This window comes from Chinchilla lanigera, unplaced genomic scaffold (genome assembly GCF_000276665.1).
Source record: "Chinchilla lanigera isolate Chin_1 unplaced genomic scaffold, ChiLan1.0 scaffold00007, whole genome shotgun sequence".
Classification (NCBI taxonomy): Eukaryota; Metazoa; Chordata; class Mammalia; order Rodentia; family Chinchillidae; genus Chinchilla; species Chinchilla lanigera.
The window spans coordinates 9,158,362-9,178,549 of record NW_004955408.1 but is presented as its reverse complement, the minus strand read 5'-3'; the positions used below and the strand labels follow the sequence as shown (position 1 = coordinate 9,178,549).

Genomic DNA, 20,188 nt, shown 5'->3' with positions numbered 1-20,188 from the left:
GTCACCCGGCCGCCCCGGGTTCAAGGCCGGACGGCCGCCCGCCGTGCCCGCGCGCTCGAGCCTCCTGGGGGCCCCCGCGGTGGGTTGTCTGCAGCTGCCGGCCCTGAGGTCCTGCAAATAAGTGACTCTCGCGCCTGTGAGGTGTGCGGCTTGCGCACATGCTGTCCGGCCCCGGAGTAGGCTCTGCGCCTCGGGATGTGACGTAGTGGGCATTCCATTCCAGACGCCCTGTGGCCAGGTCGGAGTAGTTGGCTTTCACGTTCTTCATTTGAGCTGCTTCTCAACCCTAGCGCAGCCGGGCGTGGTGGCGCACGCCTGTAATCCCAGTACTCGGGAGGCTGAGGCAGGAGGATCCTTGCGAGTTCGAGACCAGCCTGGGCTACAAAGTGAGCTCAAGGCCAGCCTGAACCTCAGAGCGAGACCCTGTCACAGAGGCAAAAACAAAGAAACAAAAAATCAACTCAAGCGCAGTGACGATTTCAGCATTATTTTACTGCTGAGAATAGCGAAGTTCAGAGAGAAAGAAATGAATTGTCTGAAGTCACGTGGCAGAGCCAGTGCCAGCATCTGGTGCTGCAAGTTAGGGATCCGTGGATACTTTAGTTGCACGTGTGGGTTAAGTGACTCCAAAGCCTCTGGTCTCTCATCATTCGGTTGCAGTATGATTCCATCTGGAACCATGAATAGCGTTTTAATTAACTTGAAGTCTGGTTTTGCTTAAAGTCGTAGGAGAGTTGGTGGGACACACGGAGAGGGTCTCCGGCTTCACGTTTTCGCATCACCCTGGGCAGTACAATCTCTGTGCCACCAGCTCGGATGATGGGACTGTGAAAATATGGGATGTAGAGACAAAAACGGTTGTGACGGAACATGCACTCCATCAGGTACCTCGGCTTACTCCTTTCTGAAAACATTGTTATGCGTCTGTATAGTTCTTTTGTTTATGTATCTGCACAGTACTTTGGTTTATGTATCTGTATAGTACTTTTGTTTCCAGTACAGTTTCCTCCTTCAGCTGTGGAAGGTAACTTTTATAATTGTATCCATCAGTTAGAAACACAACTATCATTGTAAGGTGTCCTCAAAACTTTTTCTTAAAGGAAATGCATATTTTGTACATAAACTAGAGGCTAGCAAACTTATTACTCCACCTATAAATAGCTGCTAGAATACAACCACAGTGAAGTCCTGTTGGTGGCTCTTTTCATGCCTCACAGCAAAGCTGGTGAGTTACACAGACAGCATGGCCTGCAAAGTCTGCTATTTACTAGCAGGTTACTCACATAAAATACTAAATATAAACTGTAAATAAGAAGCTGAAACCCATTTCTAAAACAGAACATTACTTGATATACTTGGCTTTTGAGAGAACAGAGGAAAGAAAAAGATTCACTTAAGCCTTGTAAGATGCTGGGCATGGTGGCCCATGTCTTTAATCCCAGCACTTATGAGGCTGAGGCAGGAGGATCGTTGTGAGTTCGAGACCAGCCTGGGCTACAACGTGAGCTCAAGGCTGGCCTGAACTACATAGCGAGACCCTGTCTCAAAAAAACGCCTTGTAGGAACTTCGTGTTGATCTGTTTAAGGAAAGAAAAGTTTTAATGATTCTTTGGTCCCCTTTAGTCTGCATTTTCTCATCACTTAGTTAATATGATGTTGCTGCATGACAGTAGCATGCATGGTGGGGCACGCCTGTCATCCCAGCATTTAGGAGGCTGACACAGGAGGATCACCATGAGTTTGAGGCCAGCTTGGGCTACATAGTGAGTTCAAGCCTAATCTGAACTACATAACGAGATCCTGTCTCAAAAAATAAAATAAAATAATAGTAGCAACAAGTATTTATTACGTACCTGTGATGTGCCTTGCATTATGCTGGTTTGAGATTCAGGTTAAAAATTAAATAAAAATCCATCACTGACAAATGAGAAACAAAGGTATACTTTCGTTTTGTTTTGAAGCATACCATATCAGCGCTGCATTGGTCTCCTCGAGTAAAGGACTTAATAGTATCTGGAGATGAAAAAGGAGTCATTTTCTGCTATTGGATGAACAGAAGTGACAGCCAACGCCTCTTCGTAGAGCCCAGGACGATTTTCTGTCTTACTTGTTCACCTCATCATGAAGACTTAGTAGCCATTGGGTAAATACTATGCCATTTGTGTTGATGGTTTATCTTTGTTTATCCTCATGTTTTTCCTTTGTGTTACCTTCTCCTGTGCCTTTATTCCTCAAAGGAAACTTTGTACAAATGTTTACTGTTCCCCGAGCCATAAGCGTCATTTCTGCTTCCATTTTTTCTCTTGTTTTTCTTTCTTTCTCCTCTGTGATACTATACGTTCCTCATTCTTCGTATCCAATTTCTCCAGCCGGCCTTCAAGTGTTAGAAAGTTCTTTCAAGTGAAAGAAAGTTCTTCAAGTGAAAGAAAGTTCTTTCTTTCACGTTTTTCATATATCATCTAGTGTTCTTGGATGTAACAGGAGCTGCCAGTGTGCCATGCCTATTCTGGCGCTGGTGCTGGGCGCTCCCTGTGGAGTGGGAAGGGACATGGCAACAGGATCTGTCTTCTCATTTATCACCACGGCTGTTTCCCATGAACTGCCTTTTTCCTCACTATTCCATACACTTCTCACCCAAAGATGTTTATTCCATCCAGTCTGAAGACTTGGCATAGGCCATCTTACTAGAATATTAAAGAAGAAAGTGTGACTGGAATGGACTCGAGACTGGTGTGTGGTTGGGGGTGTAAGCTAGTAGACACTCACTTGGAGAAAAACTTGGCACAAAATTTTGCGTGAAGCCCGAGGAGGCACGCAGGGGCATGGGAATATTAAATACAAGGTACTGTGGGAAAAGGTGGGAAGGTGTGTGTAGGCGAGCAGTGAGGAAGCGACAAGTGTGCATCATCAGTGCTGTTGTGAAGCCGGAACACCGTTGCTGTACTAGAGGGAGGAGAAGAAAGGGCAGTGCTCTGGGTCTGACAAGCTTGACTCAAATAGATCTTGAAAGAGCAGGAACTCAGGTAGTGGAAGGTCTTCAGGTACAGAGAACTACACAAATCATAATTTGTTTGCAGAGGATCTTTCAGAACGGTGATTATTTCCAGAAAGCTTACTCAACCTTCAAAACAATTTGATCTTATGATAATTACGTTTCATAACTTCGTGATTTTCAAAGTCCAAGTCTTCAGGCTGGCGCACTATTACTTCTAGAGTTCTTTTAGTTGCTTAGTTTCCTTTTTTAATCTGTGATGGTGGCTTTCACTGCAGAATTGTAATTTGTAGAGAATGTGAGCAGCTACAAGTACTCTGGATAACAATTTTGCGCTTTCTAAAATAACAAATATGCACTTGTCTTACATGCTGGCAGTCCATCACTAGACAGCAAATCTGAAATCATCTTATATATGTACAAGAATATTAACAGCAACTTTTTGTTTGTATGATAGCAAAATGGGAAACCCTTCAGAAGAAAATGATTAAACGGTGATAAATCTATACAACACAGTACTAATGCAGTAGTGTAAATGATTGAACAGGACCTAGAATTACATGTGTCAGCATAGCTGACTCAGAATAAATAAAAAAAGCAATCTTCAGAAAAATAGATTACATGATACCATTTATATGAGGTTTCTAAATATACAAAATAATTCTGTGTCATATTTAGTAATATACACAGAAAGAAGCTAGGAGGGATGTAATAAAAAATTCACAGCGTGAGACAGGAGGATCAGTGTGAGTTCGAGGCCAGCCTAGGCTACATAGTGAGTTCAAGGCCAGCCTGAACTACATAGCAAGACCTTGTCAAAAGAAGAAAAATTGACTACTAGTGATTTATCAGGAAAGAAGGAGAGGTTTTATTGAGGTGGTTATACCAAACGCTTCAGCTGTTTGGATAATTTTTTTTTTAACTGGGTGATAGATATTTATGTGTCTGAAATAATTCATTGCTAAATGTGGTGGCTCAGGCCTGTAATCCCAACACTCGGGAGACTGAGGCAGGAGGATTTCCTGAGTTCGAGGCCAGCCTGGGCTATACAGTGAGTTCAAGGCCTGGCTGGACTATATAACAAGACCCTGCATCAAAAAAATAATTCATCAGTTTTTTTCTTAAAAAGCTATTAGAATTTCTCAGTTTCTTTTGAATTCATAAAATGTCAGCCATGAAATATGTGGGTGTAGAATGTAGAGTACTATGGCTTTGTTAAGTTTGTAGTTAGAAAAATATCACCATTGTAAAAAGAAAACTTTTCAGTGTACTAGTACAAGTTCATCTCTAATTAGGGGAGTTGCTACGCTCCAGTTAGAACTCTTCTATAAGCTCCCTTTGAATAAAAGCATCTTTACTGTTAGCATTTTATGCCAGAAAACATGTGCAGTATTAGGGCCAAGAGTCTTGATCATGAAGGAATGTTCTAATAATCAAGAAGCCTGAAATGAGCAATTTGAAAGGAGGACAAAACAGAAATGTTTTTTGTCCTTTCCTTTTCTTGGCATTACCTTTTAGAAGTCCACAGTGGTGACTCCTAAGCCAGAATATTTACTAGAGAGACTGTCTTGATTTTTCACTAACACTTCTGTTGTTTTTTTAGCTACAAGGATGGCATAGTGGTTATAATTGACATCAGTAAGAAAGGAGAAGTTATTCATAGGCTTCGAGGGCACGATGATGAAATCCACTCCATAGCCTGGTGTCCCCTGCTTGGTGAAGATTGCTTATCCATAAATCAAGAAGAAAACTCAGGTAGAGATGATTAAAAGGAGAGTTTAGTGCTCTTCAGACCTAAAGAACAAAGTGGATAGAATTAAATTGTCTGAATTGTATTTTAAGACTAGGTTTCACAGTATACCTATGAAAAAGGGATAGCTAAGTTTTGGCAACTCTTGTGAGCTTTTTTTTCTTTTAAGTAGCATATGTGCGTGTTAATGCAAATTTGAAATAAAATTACCATCTCTGTCCTAGAAGAACCTGCAATTCCCAATGGGAAAGTTGTGGCACAAACTGCAGAGGCAAAGGGCTGCTACTTAGCCACTGGAAGCAAAGATCAGACCATTCGAATCTGGAGCTGCACCAGAGGCCGAGGTAAGGCTAATGTGTGATGTCTCTTATGGTAGAACCTATATTAATTTGGTAGAATGGCTGTCTTTTGTTCTATCTTATTCTAAGAGGTTATCGTCTGTCAAAAATTAGTTCTTTATTGTCTTGTCCCAATCACAGCTGCTCCACTTTAGTCCAGGCTAGAACTCTCTATGCTTTGAACATAATGGGTTTTGTGTTTTCTGATGCATTTCAGGAGAAAGCAAACATTCTTGCCTTATGCAAGGGTTACTATTTGGTATGGAGAGCAACATACTTACAAGACAGGCTTATTAGAACTTGGCAGGGCCTGGGTCACAGGAATAGAAAAGCTACAGAGTAAATGATATAAATCCAGTATAGAAGTGCATGTTTGCATGTTTACACCTTATCCAAGTTAAGTAAAAATCCATATGGGGCTCTTGGGCTGAGTATCCCTCTAGAATGATAATCTCTAAACTTGGAGCTGTCAAATACAGTGACCTTCAGTTCTGTAGAGCAGAATCAGCAAGAGAGTTTGTAAATATAGGCTCCTGGACCCCACTTCATGTCTACTGGATCAGAATCTCTGGGAGTTGGACTCTGGCGTATGCATTTTCTAAAACCATACTTGTGGTTTGGTTGTACAGTACACAGTAGGAACCCCTGGTGTAGCACTGGCGGAGGTACTCCCCTGCTACACCGTGTTGACTGCTGTTTTTTTTCCCCTTGGTGGACTTACGGCCAACAAGGAGAAGGAACCCCAGTTTTTGTCCTTATGACTTCGGAAAATCTTGGGTTTTGTTACCACCTTGGGGTCTCAATTCTAATTGGGAACGCTTTACCAAACAAAAAATATTCTTAACATGTTTGGGTTACCAGAACAGTGTATAAAATCTTGTTTGACCTACATTTAGCCAAATTGGGATTAAGTACTACTTACAATGTTTCCTTGGAAAAAATGAGGTATTTATTCAAGGTAACCAAACTGACAGACTTAGATCACTGACAGCGTGTTGTGAACTGCTGGTGACTTCAAGTAAGTAGCTTCATGATCCTGAGTGCTCGCTCTGCTCCCTAACGTGTAGGAGTGATGACTTTGAAAATCCCCTTTCTGAAGAGAAGAGGAGGGGCTGTGGACCCAACGGTTAAAGAGCGCCTTTGGTTGACACTGTATTGGCCCGAGAATCAGCCGACACAGCTGGTGTCCAGTTGCTTTGGGTAGGTCTTTTACGATCACAATCTCTCTGTACATTTTGCTTCCCTGTTGCCCTCAGTGATTGCAGGACTCTCGCTGTAGGCATGGAGGGTGGAGAGTGTAATGGCCACGGCAAGTGCTGTGACGGGCCGCTAAAGTGGAAAATCATGAGCCCTGTGCTGTTTACCAACAGGGCCATGGAACGATCAGAACTGTACCCTGGGGTTAAGTCGGACACAGATGACTCCAGAGTCAGTCTGAGGCTTACCGCGCTCGTGTTCACTAGCAGACACTTCACGGTGCTGAGCTTCAGTTACTCTGCACAGCTTCCCTGTGTAGAAAGAGGAGTGGAAGTAACATTTTCTACTTCTTAGAAAGCTTAAGGCCATTCAGTAAACAAAATTTATTGAGCACTTTCTGTAGGAGAAAATATTGTTCCTCTTTTCTCATACTGCAGTCAATGCAGGTGACTTCTGTGACTCCAAATGGTGAGGGGGTTTCTCCCCATCAGCAGTAAGTGATTAATTCTGCAACAGATACGAACTGTATGTGCTCTAATTCAATTCAGTTCTAAAGTTCTGTCTCCGTGGAGACAGTGTCAGATCCCTCAGTTTGAGCGCTTGGTGCCCAGCACTACACGTGCACGCACGCACGCACCCACCCCCGGTTGTTTTACCTGTGCCTCAGGGTTCCCACAACCCTCTCCTCAGATTCAGTTAATTTGCACAAGCAACTCACAGAAGTCAGGGATACCACCCACTTCCCAGCTCATTATAATGGTATTAGAGAACACACATGAAGAGATACACAGGGTGAGGCACGGGAGACAGAATAAAAAGCTGCGCTGCCCTTCGGGCCCCTTTCCTTCCCTCCAGGACTGCCCACATGCTCAGCTGTCAGGAAGCTCTCAGAGCCTTGTCTTCTGGCTTTTATGGCTGCTTCCTCACTGTGCATGATGGATTAATCCTTGATCATTGGTGACCACTTGACCCGTCTTCCCCGCCCGCTTCTGGGTGGAGGTTGGAGGTGGAGCCAGCAGTCCTAATCTGATTCTGCCTTAGTCTTTCTGATGACCAGATCCCATCTTGAAGCTACCTGGAGGCTGCCAGCCACCAGTCAGCTCCTTAATATAAAAAAGGATGCTTATGACTCGAGATTCCAAGAATTTTAGGAGTTGTGTGCCAGGAAAAGACAAAGACTAAATGAGGGGCTGGGGATGGGCGTGACTCAGTGCCAGACCACTCGCCCGGAAAACTCAACCCATGGCTTTGATTCCGAGCACACACACTTGGACAACAACAACAACAAAACGCCATATGTGTGCTTTAAAATATAACAACCTGCTCCTAGTTGCTGAGATTAAGTAAATGTAATAAGCAGATTCCTGCCTTTAAATGAATACAGTAAGCATATATATCCCTCCAAAATGTTTCTTTGATCCTCCTTCTCTCTGCCACCCCCAAAAAGAGATATGTGCACAGTGAGGCCATGCAGATTATGGTGGCATTTATAATTAAAGCTATTGGAGCAGTCTCCGTAAAAGACAGCTTAGTACATTTATGTTTCAAGAACAGAGGTTTATAGTAAAGTATCCTTCCCACCTCCATCTTCCATAGCTACTTCATTCTAGTCCCCTTAGGCAAAAGAAAAAAACAGTTGTATGTGGGTGCAAAACAGACTTGCAAATCAGAAAACACAGCTACTGAGGGGTGCGTGACTTCAGCTCTTACAACAAGGAGCAGTAGGTACCCGCAGTTTAACGCTCTGGAGGAAAAACACAGGATTGAAGCAAAACCAGCAGGAAGAGACAGACACAAGTCAAGGTGTTGTAAATTTGGTCAGTCTGCGGGAATGTCCAGGTCAGGAGGCACAGTGGTTACCTGGGTATTGTTCGATTCTGGATAATTATTCCCCCTGGCAGATCCAGTCCCCAGCATGACGTTTGTATGGCAGTCTACTTCCTGTCAGCAATTCTTTTAATGCTCAAAATGAGGATTTTCCTATCTTTTGGCCCGTTCTGTACCCACTTGACTTGTGTTTTGTCAAGGAACAATGAACAGAAATCATTTTACAGCTAAGGCCCAGAGCCTGGCTCGGCAGTCTCCTGTTTCAGATTGCTTATGAGAGAGAACTGACACTTGTGTTCTTCCTTCTCAGGGGTGAACTGCTGCTGTGGGATCTCACCCAGTCTTGGAGACGGAAATACACCCTCTTTAGCGCTTCAGAAGGGCAGAATCACTCCAGAATCGTCTTTAATTTATGTCCTTTGCAGACTGAGGATGACAAGCAGCTGCTCCTGTCCACATCAATGGATAGAGATGTAAGGACTACTTGGTTTCCTTTGCCTGGTAGCTCAGTTGGATGCGATTGAAGATGTCAGTCCTCATACGCTATCCCTACTTCCAGCCTCAGAGCTAGTGTTACTGATCAGCTCTGAGTGTGTCCACAGGACCCTGGCAGGGGGAATGTGAGGAATCACTAGATGCTTTCTTACTAAAGCAGCCATTAAGTGTGATGTGTCCACAAAAGGATGTGTGAGCTCATTGTACTTTGATTTACCCTCCAGTGGTGGCAAACCCATGGCACACGTGCTGTTTGTTTTTTTTGTTGTTGTTGTTAAGACAAAAGATGTTAATGTATGAGTTGTTGTTGTTAACTAAAACTTCAGTATTCAGGTTTAATTGCAGTGTTGGTACTTTCTGATAAGTACGTGGGCTCTGCGTTGCAGTTTGGGCACTCAGTTTCTAAAAGGTTCACCATCACGGTCCTACACAGTAATTTAGGCAACAGAACCATCTGCTCTTGGTAAAGTCTCTCGAAGTATGAATTGGCTGGAACTGGGGATTTAGCTCAGCAGCACAGCACCTGTCTGGCAAGCGCAAGGTCGTGAGTTTGATCCCTGGTACCCCCCAAAAAAACAAACGAAGTATGAATTGGCTGTATTTAAGAGTCTGTAAGCCGGGCGTGGTTGCTCATGCCTGTAATCCCAGCACTCGGGAGGCTGAAGCAGGAGAATCGTGAGTTCAAAACCAACGTGGGCTACAAAGTGAGCTCAAGGCCGGCCTGAACTGCATAGCAAAACCCTGTCTCAAAAAGACCAAAAAAAAAAAGAAGTCTATGACCTACTTTGCAACGAGGCTAGGTTTATTTCATAGACTTTTTATCCCAAGTCTTTGTGTTCCACAGGTAATGCTTACAAACTTTTCCCTCCTCCGAGTTCAAGGTGTTTATCTTGGCTTTTCCCTGTGTTGAGGCCACACTCATCCTTATTCAGTGTGAATTCACTAAATGGGGAAGTGGAAAGAGGTGTAATAGAGTGCAAAAACCGCTGGACACCGGGAAGTGGGAGCCCTGGGTTCTGGTTTATTAGCTGCATGATGCTGAATTCCCTGGGCATGTCTGGGAATAAATACACTGCAAGATCCCTTTGAGATATATAATTTACGGCTGGTGTTTTTTCTAAGAGATGCTTTTTCCAATTCCTACTAGAAAAGTTGTAATAATGCTTACCCACTCTTTAAAGTTACTCCATTTGAAATATGGGAGTCTTTTTCGTATTCCTCTGCTTTTTTTCTATATTTAGGCCCTAACCCTGATCTTTTCAGGTAAAATGTTGGGACATGGCCACGCTGGAGTGCTGCTGGACCCTACCTTCCCTTGGCGGGTTTGCATACAGCCTGGCCTTCTCTCCTGAGGACACAGGCTATCTGGCCATTGGTGTTGGGGATGGCATGATCCGGGTGTGGAATGCATCGTCCAAAAAGAACAACTATGACGTGAAAAATTTTTGGCAGGGAGTCAAGTCCAAGGTTACAGCGGTAAGGCTGCTACTTTAAGATTTTTTGAAGTAGACAATTGTTTTGTAGAGATAACTAAGTGAACTCTATTCTTTTAAGAGTATTTTCAATGAAATATGAAACTAGGAAAGTAGAAGGACCCTCCAACAAAACCCATCATCCCCAAATTCAGAGCTTAAAATGAAGGCCTTATTCATAATTTCTAATAGTAAGAAAGTAGAAATACGCTGATATGTTCATAGAAGATATATTATAGTATAATATAACCACATATTGGAGTAGTATCTATTAAAAGTGATAGTGTAGGTTTTTTCAGTGTGAAAAGGTAACTTATAAAAATGCAAATTATAAAACAAAACATGGACTACAGATTAGAAAACGTGTAACTTTTTTTCTCTCAAATGACACCTGTATTGTGGCCATTTACTCTAAAAGCAGTAAATATTTGTGATGTAAAAAGAAAACCAAACAATACAGAGTCTGAGAAAGCAATCATTTTTCATACCATACCCTCTCCTCCAGTACCCCCACTTCTGTAATCTAGAAACTACAACTAACAATTTCCAAATTGTAATTTTTTTTTTCTTTTGAGACAAAGTCTCCCTATGCAGTTCAGGCTGGCCTTGAGCTCACTTTGTAGCCCAGGCTGATCTTGAACTTGCAACAGTCCTCCTGCCTCAGCCTTCCGAGTGCTGGGATTACAGATGTGTGCCACCATGCCTGGCTCAAATTTTAATTATTAATAGAATCACATTTTCTTTTTTTTTTTGTTTTTTTTCCAGTACCGGGAATCGAACTCACGACCTTGTGCTTGCCAGGCAGATGCTCTGCCGCTGAGCTAAATCCCCAGCCCCTAGAATCACATTTTCTAAATCGTGCTGGAATCTTTGATCCCCAGTTTACAGTGTATCATGCACATCACTGAAATGTTTGAACTCATTTTTTTTTTCTATTGTGTATATCTAAGCTTATTCCAAAAAAAGTCAGAAAATAAAAGATAGAATATTGTAGGGCTTTTTGGATGATGAGTTACAGGTAACTTTAATTTCGTTTTTAAACATTGAGAATTAAAGGAAATAAAGAATGAAAAAGTTTTCTATTCGTACATTTAAAGGTTCACATAAGCAGTCCCTTAAATGTGTGCCCCTTTTCTCATACGTTCTTATCTGGGAACTCTGGTTGTAGTTGTGCTGGCACCCGAAGAAGGAACATTGCTTAGCTTTCGGCACTGATGACGGAAAAGTGGGATTGTACGACACCTACTCCAACAAGTAAGAAATGCACTGCTTTTTTAGCCACTGGCTGAAATGTCAGTGACAAGTTGCACTTTGAATTCATAAACCTGGATGTACATCAAGATATATTTAAGGCTTTCTTAGAATAAAATTCTGGTTCTAATACTGAGGTTGAGAACTCAGAGTTTAATTTAAAGTTTCTTTTCTGGTGGTGGTGATTCAGTCTATCATATTTGGGAACCATTAAAAGACACTATTTGCTTTTGTTTTTACAAAGGTTTTTAGGCATACGTGAAAGCTGAAAGATCAAGTGTAAAGAGTATCTATGTACCTTCTGTCACTTAACATTTGCCCTGTTTAATCTGTGTGTCTCAGTGTGTTTCTTATGAAACAAAGTTGCAGACATCTGATACTCCTCCTTTGCAGTTCTAATGACTTCCTCCTGTGTAACAGCAATATCCTAATGACATTTAAGAAATTAACAGTAACTTCGTCATATTCATACAAAATCAATAATACAATTTATCATAAAGTATATCATATATATGTTGATAATACGTATACATGTGTGTATGTATCAGTATATATACAGATTTCCCCAGTTGAGCTAACAGTGTTTGTCTTGTTTATTTCCCAATCATTTTCACTGGGATTCACACTGCATTTCGTTGGTCTCTCTATTCTCTCTTACTCTAGGACACTGCCCCTACTTCTTGCCTTTCTATATCATTGCCTTTTCTATGTGAAGACTCGAGATAAATTGTTGTATAAACTGCTGCACACCTTACACTTTTTTGGTTACAGACATTTTTTGTTTAACAACTGAGTTTGACTAGATCATTAGATGAATTGGTCACTAAATGAGGAGTCATAGATAGCATGTGCATTACAGTATTCAGAACAAAGAAATGGTCATCTGAAACTCCAGCTTGGTGACTTTGTTTCCATAACTCCTGCATCCAGTACTGTAATGTATAACAGAATATAAAGCTACAATACTATACAAAAATTACAGGACTATCTAAACGAAGTACACTGTACCAAAAAAAGAAAAAAACATTAAGGCTGTACAAATGAGATGTACAAAACTGTACAAAAAGAAAGACTGGTCATAAGTCTGAGCAGCACACCTCAGTCGTAAGCCCAAAGAGTCATTAAACAGGTAAGTCATTAAATGTGGAGGATCTGTATTTCCTAGTGACTTCTGTGTTTTCTTCTAGTGACTTGTTTTTCTAGTCCACATATTTCCTATCAACTGCAAGTTGTGCCTTCAGCTACCTTGCCCATTACAGTAGTTCTTAGATACCAGTGACTACTGAGCACAAGGAAGGTGGTGAATCCAAGTTGAGATGTGCTACAAATGTAAAATATACAAACTTCTGAAACCAGAAATACAGCTGGGTGTAATGGTGCACACCTATAATCACAGCACTGGGGAGGCTGAGGCAGAACTGCCCTGAATGCAAGGCCAGCCTGAACTACAAGACAAGGCCCTGTCTCAAAAAAAACAAAATATCTCATTAATAATTATTTTATTTTCATTGCATTTAAATAATATTTTAATATGCACAGTTAAATAAAATATGTTATTAAATTAAGTCCCACTTGTTTCTTACACTCACTGTGACTGCAAGAAAGTATATTTATGACTCACACTGTCTGTCCATAACTGGGCCATTTGACTTTGTAGCTACATGTGGTTGTTTAATCAAAATTAAACACAGTTACAGAATCAGTTCCTCAGGTCCATAAGCCACATTTCACACGCCCAGGAGCCACATGCGGCTAAGCTGCCTCATGGACAGGTGTGCCGGACCAGGGACTGGGAGTTCAGAGTGCCCTCACCCACCTTTCTAACTGGTTGGGGAGCATCAGTACTCTGGTGTGTGATGATGAGGCACAATCCAGATTTCAGTGCCTGCGGCTGCACGCACACTGACCCAGCAGAGCGCAGCGGCCAGAGCTCCCATGCATGTGCTGTTCACTGCTGCGTTACACAAGGTGCCTGCCCCACCATCCCACCAGCCACTTCTGCATAAGCCGATTTGTACTGCCCAGCCACCCTCCTTTTCATACGCAGCACTTCAAACGCCCATAGAGAGCCCACACTCAGGAACTAGGTTTCCCCTTTAATTAACACAGTATTTCAAGGAGATAGTTAACAAAACAAAACTGTGTTTAAATAGCTTCTGTAATATAACTAGCTAGTTCTGTCAGTCTGATTCTTCTTATTATAAGTGAATACTCAAATAACTCTAGAAAAGTCATGTCCAGAGAGAAAGGATATTGCTATAGATGTGTTACTAAGCGTTCGGCCAGAATGGCAGCTTCTGTTTCTCGTAGCCAAAATAATTTCTGTCCGTTGTCTGAAATTACCATAACCAATTTGTGACTTACACACCTGCAAGTAAGTAGCTCTACTGCCAGCTCAGCTATAGGTTGTAGAGTTCTAAACATCATAAAAAGAAAAAAAATAATTATACAAAGAGTCAGTAAATTAAGAACAGTGCTGCCATTTCCCCTGCAAGTAGTCAAGGATTCTTTAATGACACACATTCTTATAACCAGAAAACCTTCAGAAACACTCAAGCTTCCTTAAAAAGATAATAAAAAACTGTACCATTCAATCTGTCTGCCCTGAAATCTTGTCACAGTTTAATAATGTGGTGTTCATGGCATAGAGTAGGTCTAAAATGACTTCTAATTTTGTAACATGAACAAAAGGTGGAAACATTTGCATAGCGATGATATATACTTAGCAATAACCTTAATTTTAAACTGAACAGTTTGCATTTTCTATCTTGACAGATGGAACAAGTGGCCCACTTTTCTCTAATTGTGATCACCTTTATACTCTTAACTGTAGTAATGTTAGATTACTTGACACAAATAAAGTGGACAGTTCAGAAGCGAGCGAGGAGAAACGTGATCCCATACAGGCCAGGTAGATGGGAACAGTTTTGTAGAGCATGGTTTTTTTACAATCACGTTTGGAGAAGTTAAATTGCTATTGGATTCTTTTTGTCTAATAGCAACTAAGGACCTTGTAGAAAAAGAAGTTCTATTTTCCACTATGACATTTTGTTTAAATTCATTTATTCTCCACCCCTCCCCTGAAGACCTCCACAGATTTCCAGCACTTATCATAAGAAGACTGTGTACACGCTAGCTTGGGGGCCACCAGTATCCCCCATGTCACTTGGTAAGTTTCTAAGCCATTCTCTTACAAATATAGTAAAACTCCCTGAAACATAAAAGGTACGAAGAATCATAAATGTTCCAGTGCAGAGACCATCTGTGTGGTCTGCTGTGTCCCCAGGGGTCCATGAGAGTACCAGTGGTAGGTGATAAATTGGAATTTGTGAGAGAGGGCCGGGGTATAGCTCAGCGGCATAAGCACCTACCTGGCAAGCACAAGGTCCTGAGTTTGATTTCTGGTATCAAAAAACACACACACAAAAAAAATACTTAATTTGTGAGAAGAACCATTTATTCATAAACTTGTCCAAACTCCAAAGCATAGTTCTTCTCTGCAAGCTGAAATACTTTACTGTATCAGTTATCTGTGATCATGCTGGGTCCTGGCCTTTGACCACTACAGTTTCCCCTTTCCTAGTCGGTCAGCTTTGTCTTCAGATTTTTCCCTGCAAAGTAATGGGTCTTCTTTAATATTTTTTAAATGATTGAGAACGTGTGTTTGCTTTCTGATCCCAGCTTTGATGGTACTACGACTTTGAATGTCAGGATACTTAAAGTAATACGTTCCATCATAGAAGCTAACACAGAATTGGTGTACCTTTCCTACTCGTCCCAACAGTCATGTTTAGGTAGAAGAAACAGTGACTTTCTTCCATTGTATTTGAATGTTTCATTCTTAATTCTCGTAGTATGGTGCATACTGTCATGATAGTTAAGCTGTACGTAATAGTACGAAACTAATAAGCTTGCTCGTCTTACCTAGAAGGAGAAGGAGACAGGCCTTCCTTCACTTTATACAGCTGTGGAGGGGAAGGGATTGTCTTCCAGCATAATCCCTGGAAGTTCAGTGGAGAGGCCTTTGACATCAACAGACTCATCCGGGACACCAATGCAATCAAGGTGAGTTCTTGTGTCTAAACTCTCTTGGGTTCCCCTGCATTTCTGATCTCACATACTAAATGTCACTCTTAAAGAGAGCCATTTGCTAAGTCAGGCCTCTAAGATACTGTTAAAGAGGCGTGAGCCAATTAGTGCATCTCAACCTGTACCTTAGGAGACTTTATCCTGAGTAAAGCAGGGAACTTGCCCCAGAAGTATGGAGTGGGGTCTCGGTTGTACTGTGCTGGGTGATGCTGTGAACTAAGCCAGCTTTGCAGGCTGACGCTTTAACCAGATGATGCCATGGTGGAAATGACCTCAACAGGTCTTGCCCGTGCGGCTATTTTTGCTCCTAAGACAACTATCATTTTGTTTTGAGGGAAATAATTTCAGATTTACAAAAGCCACAAAAATGATACAGGTAACTATCTTAAGTCCCTTAGCCAGATTCCAGTATGGAATGACATTGCCATGACACTCTGTCCACATATTTGTCTGCCAAAACTTGTTTTAAAGTCAGACCATAAACATGGAGATTAGCCTACCCTTTCAGATGAGCTATTTTTCCCTGCTCATTTTTTTGAGTGGGTAGCACAAAAATAATACTTAACCATAAATTATGTTTATTGATTATATTCCTTTGTTGCCTTAAATTTGCTCATGCTTTAACATTAGGTAATGTAGAGAGACAAAGTTCTTGTTCTAACAAGCTTTTAGCTTGGTGGCAGTTGAGTATATAGATCAGAAGCTAATATGCGGAGGCTGGGCGGAAAGAGAAACTTGGAATCCTTTCATATAAACAAAAGATAAAGAAGCTGCGGACCTTTTGTGGCTTTTGTAAATCTGAAATTATTTCCCTCAAAACAAAATGATAGTTGTCTTAGGAGCAAAAATAGCCGCACGGGCAAGACCTGTACAAGGGAGACGGGCCAGAGACCCCAATAGAAGAAGAAGAGCATCCGGACTGTCTTAGGGTGGGAGGTAACTCAGAAAGAGAAACTGAAAGGAAAGGAAGAAAACAAGAGAAGTGTACAGCATTCAGTAAGGACAGTGAAACCCTGCTACCACGACCGGTGGGGATGGTTCATTCAGTGAGATAAAAACCCTTTCAGATAAGCGTATTTCATAAGGTAAACCCTGCAGACATTTACCACTTCCTGGCCTCGCTTTGTCCCATTTAGGAAATTATAATTAGAGTACTTGCTGTCGTAATGCTTTGACTAATGGTGAAGCTTGTTGTGAAGAATGGTTTCGCTACGCTTAGATGTTTTTCTCATGCTGTCATGGACTTGCGAGATGCACGGAGAAAAGAACGTTGTTTATAGTCAGCACTGGTTTGTTTTGCTTTCTAGTACAAACTGCCTGTGCACACAGAGATCAGCTGGAAAGCAGACGGCAAATTCCTGGCTCTTGGCAATGAAGATGGGTATGCGTCTGTTTCTTTAAAAAAGAAAAACATTGTAATTGCACATATTCTTTATCACAAGCTGGCCAGTGCCATCTGTCGTTTGCTGGGGAATCCCTGTTGTAGTTGGTGTTCTGATTTATTCTGGATGTCCTCAACTGACGCAGGAGCACGTAGCATCTTTGAAAACTACAGAATGAGTTGGATATTTTCAGTTCAGAGTTAGTGCCTGGCTATACTGTCTTCTGCCATTTTATGCCTCACAGAAGGTTCACACCCTACATCAAGCTGCCTCTATCTCCATTTTCTTAAGTGTTATCCCAGGCAGAAATCCCTTTCCGGTCTTACTATGTCCTCTGCACTGGTAATCATAGTAACATAGTCCTAGTTCAGGCATGCCTTATTAATTCTTTGTGTCATTTATCACAAATGCCTGCTAAACACCATTTTCCAGAGATGGTTGAAATTTTTTAAAGCTGAATGTACTTATTTCAGAAAATAGCCTTTTGCACCTGCCTCTTTATGAGAGAAGGACCATTTCAGTGATTGAGGGGGGTGGTTCTATTCCATTTTACCTTTCCTGGCTGATGCAGTGGGGGAGATGCGTGTTTGCAGGAGACTACAGTTTGATCACACAGCTTTCGTGTCTTGGTGTGTTTCTCATTCCAGATCAATAGAGATATTTCAGGTCCCCAACCTGAAGCTGATGTGCACCATCCAGCAACATCACAAGCTTCTGAACACCCTGAGCTGGCACCACGAGCATGGCAGCCAGCCGGAGCTGAGCTACCTCCTGGCCTCCGGCTCCAACAATGCAGTCATCTATGTGCACAACCTGAAGACTGTGCTGGGTAACTTCTGAACCCTCCTTCCTGGGGATGCTGTTGTGTGTTCATCTGCTGTCCCTCGTGATTTTTATATATTTTTACTTTATTTGTGGTGTTAAATTTTTAAATCTTTTTTCTGCTTCCTAAAGTATCTGTTCATCTTTTGTAAAAGTTCTCTCAAACATGAGAAAAGTGTTAATTGAGAAAACGAAGTTTCCCAGTTTCAGCTGGGCATGCTTGGTGCATGCCTATAATTCCAGCACTCTGACAGGCTGAGGCAAGAGGATCACAACTTTGAGCCCAGCCTGGACAACTTAGCAAGACCCTGTCTCAAATTTTTAAAAAGGGTTCCAAGGACCAGGGTTCCTTGAGGGGAGGATGGAAGTTCATTCCATAATGTCACCCCTCCCTCAGTAATAATTAGTGTAAAGGTGTTTGCATTCCTATGTACTTGTATGGAAGAACATCTTAAAAAGAAACCACTACAGGGTCTTGGGATATAATATAGGATCAGAGAGCATTTGCCTAGCTCTGAGTTCAATCTCCAGAATAGTGGGAAACAATTCTCTTTCTCTCTCTCTTTGTGTGTGTGTGTGTGTGTGTGTGTGTGTGTGTGTGTGTGTGTGTGTGTATTTGAAGTTATTCTTTCAGATATATATAGGATATCTTTTTATGTCAGTATATGAGGATGTTACTGCTATTAACAAATATCTTTCCATTATATGGACTTGCCATGATTATTCATTCCACACGTAACATTTATTTACATTTTTTACAGTGTAAGGACTATCACTATGAATCACATTGAACATATGTCTTCATTAATGTGAATTTTTGGTTTGGTTTGGTTTGGTTTGGTTTGGTTTGGTTTGGTTTGGATTTTTGAGACAGGGTCTCACTGTACACTTCATGCTGGGCTTGAACTCACTATGCAGTTCAGGGTGGCCTCCAACTCACGGCAATCCGCCCGCCTCAGCCTCTCGAGTGCTGGGATTACAGGCATGTACTGCCACACCTGGCCCTTGTTTTTTTGCTTTGTTTTGTTTCTGTTTTTTTGAGATGGGGTCATGCTATATAGTTCAGGCTGGCCTTGAACTATGTAGCCCCGGCTAGCCGCCTGCCTCAGCCTTCCAAGGACTAGGATCACAGGTGTGCACCAGCATACTCAGCAGTGTGTCATACTACTTTTACCTTCTTTTTCTTAAAATAACTCAGACTCACACTTAGAAAAAAGTTGGAAGAATAGTACAAAGAACTTCCATCAGCCCTTTCTGAGGTTCAGTAAGTTACAATGTTTTATCACATTTGATGAGTGCAGAACAGTGGTTTTGTAGATGCGCCTACATATTTTCTCATGGTCAGCTTCAGACTGCATTTTTACCTAGGGTATCATTTGAGTGAGGCTGTGTCCTTTTTATTGTCACACCCAGAGGCATTACTTTCATTTTGATGGCTTTTAGAAAGAAAGAATGTAGCTGCCACATCTTGAGATAAGCCTGTGGGTCAGACAGTTGCGGAGCCTACTTTATTCCCACTACACAGCACTGCTGCCCTCGCGGAATCACCCAGCTCTGACAGACTCTTGGCTCCTGTCAGGTCCAGCCTTTCCTTATGTGTTTGTTTATGTCTTGTGTTTTGCTGTTGCTAGCAGTGCTGATTTCCCCCCTACCTTTTAGAGAACAATCCCGAGTCTCCAGTGACGATTACCGAGCCCTTCCGCACACTCTCAGGACACACAGCCAAGATCACCTGTCTGGCATGGAGCCCGCATCATGATGGAGTCCTGGTGTCTGCCTCCTATGACGGGACAGCCCAGGTACTACATGTCCCTGGCCCGGGGGCTGCTTTGCTGTGCGCTCTTAGACTCTCCTCGTGCCCCCACCCAGAGACATGTTGCTTTGCCAGCTACTCGCATCTGAGCTCTAGAAGGCATTTGAGTTTTACCTGGGCCCTTAGCTGGTTGAGTTTAGGTTTTTACTTAGATGAAAGGGAAAGTATTCACAGGCACCAGCTAAAATCTAACATGTCTGTGGATTTCTTTCTGACATAATGTCATATGGTACAATAAATTGTTATGAAAAGTTCTGTCTTGCTCAAGCACAGAAATATTGACTAATCACAGAAATAGTTTCTACTAACAAACTGGTAAGTCAGCAGTCTCCACATTCTAGAGGATCAAGGTGAAATGCCAAACCAGAGCTATGAAGTAGGAGTTTGGGGTAAGAGTTGGGCAGACCTTGGCAGCTGTGGAACTGCACGCACTTATGAGGAGTGTGTCTCAGGGTTGTTGTTGCTAAGCTGTCTCCGCAGAGCTGGGAGTGGTGAGGAATGCTGCCTTCTGTGAGACAGACCCCGAATACTTCAGGAAATAGGCAGGAAAGTAGTCATTTATCTAGGGATTTTCAAGATGAAAGAGCTAATTCCCTATGAGAAGTTAGAACTCTTAATTTCTGAAGTAGGTATGGGCTGTTTGCTTCATGGTACCAGAGCCCCCAGGCCAGACAGTAACGCGTTTCTGGTTGGGACAGTGCGCTCCGTAGACATTAGTTCACTGCAGATCACCCCCATAGGGATGCTTGTGTGTGCCGGG

At 42.1% G+C, this 20,188-nt stretch overlaps 1 protein-coding gene across 3 annotated transcripts in view; it reads left to right on the top strand.

The window, feature by feature from the left end:
• Gemin5 (gem (nuclear organelle) associated protein 5) overlaps positions 1–20,188 on the top strand; it is a 42,598-nt gene that overhangs the window by 538 nt on the left and 21,872 nt on the right. Inside the window, exons 2-14 of one of the 3 annotated variants that reach the window (XM_005376212.2) lie at positions 724–884; positions 1,962–2,143; positions 4,596–4,747; positions 4,970–5,086; positions 6,148–6,280; positions 8,415–8,577; positions 9,863–10,075; positions 11,240–11,325; positions 14,409–14,491; positions 15,251–15,387; positions 16,719–16,792; positions 17,441–17,622; positions 19,275–19,414. In XM_005376212.2, the coding sequence (XP_005376269.1) occupies positions 724–884; positions 1,962–2,143; positions 4,596–4,747; positions 4,970–5,086; positions 6,148–6,280; positions 8,415–8,577; positions 9,863–10,075; positions 11,240–11,325; positions 14,409–14,491; positions 15,251–15,387; positions 16,719–16,792; positions 17,441–17,622; positions 19,275–19,414 (1,823 nt within the window). Of the gene's footprint in view, positions 1–723; positions 885–1,961; positions 2,144–4,595; positions 4,748–4,966; positions 5,087–6,147; positions 6,281–8,414; positions 8,578–9,862; positions 10,076–11,239; positions 11,326–14,408; positions 14,492–15,250; positions 15,388–16,718; positions 16,793–17,440; positions 17,623–19,274; positions 19,415–20,188 lie in introns of all 3 variants that reach the window. The other 2 variants (XM_013508713.1, XM_005376211.2) reach the window with 2 other exon arrangements.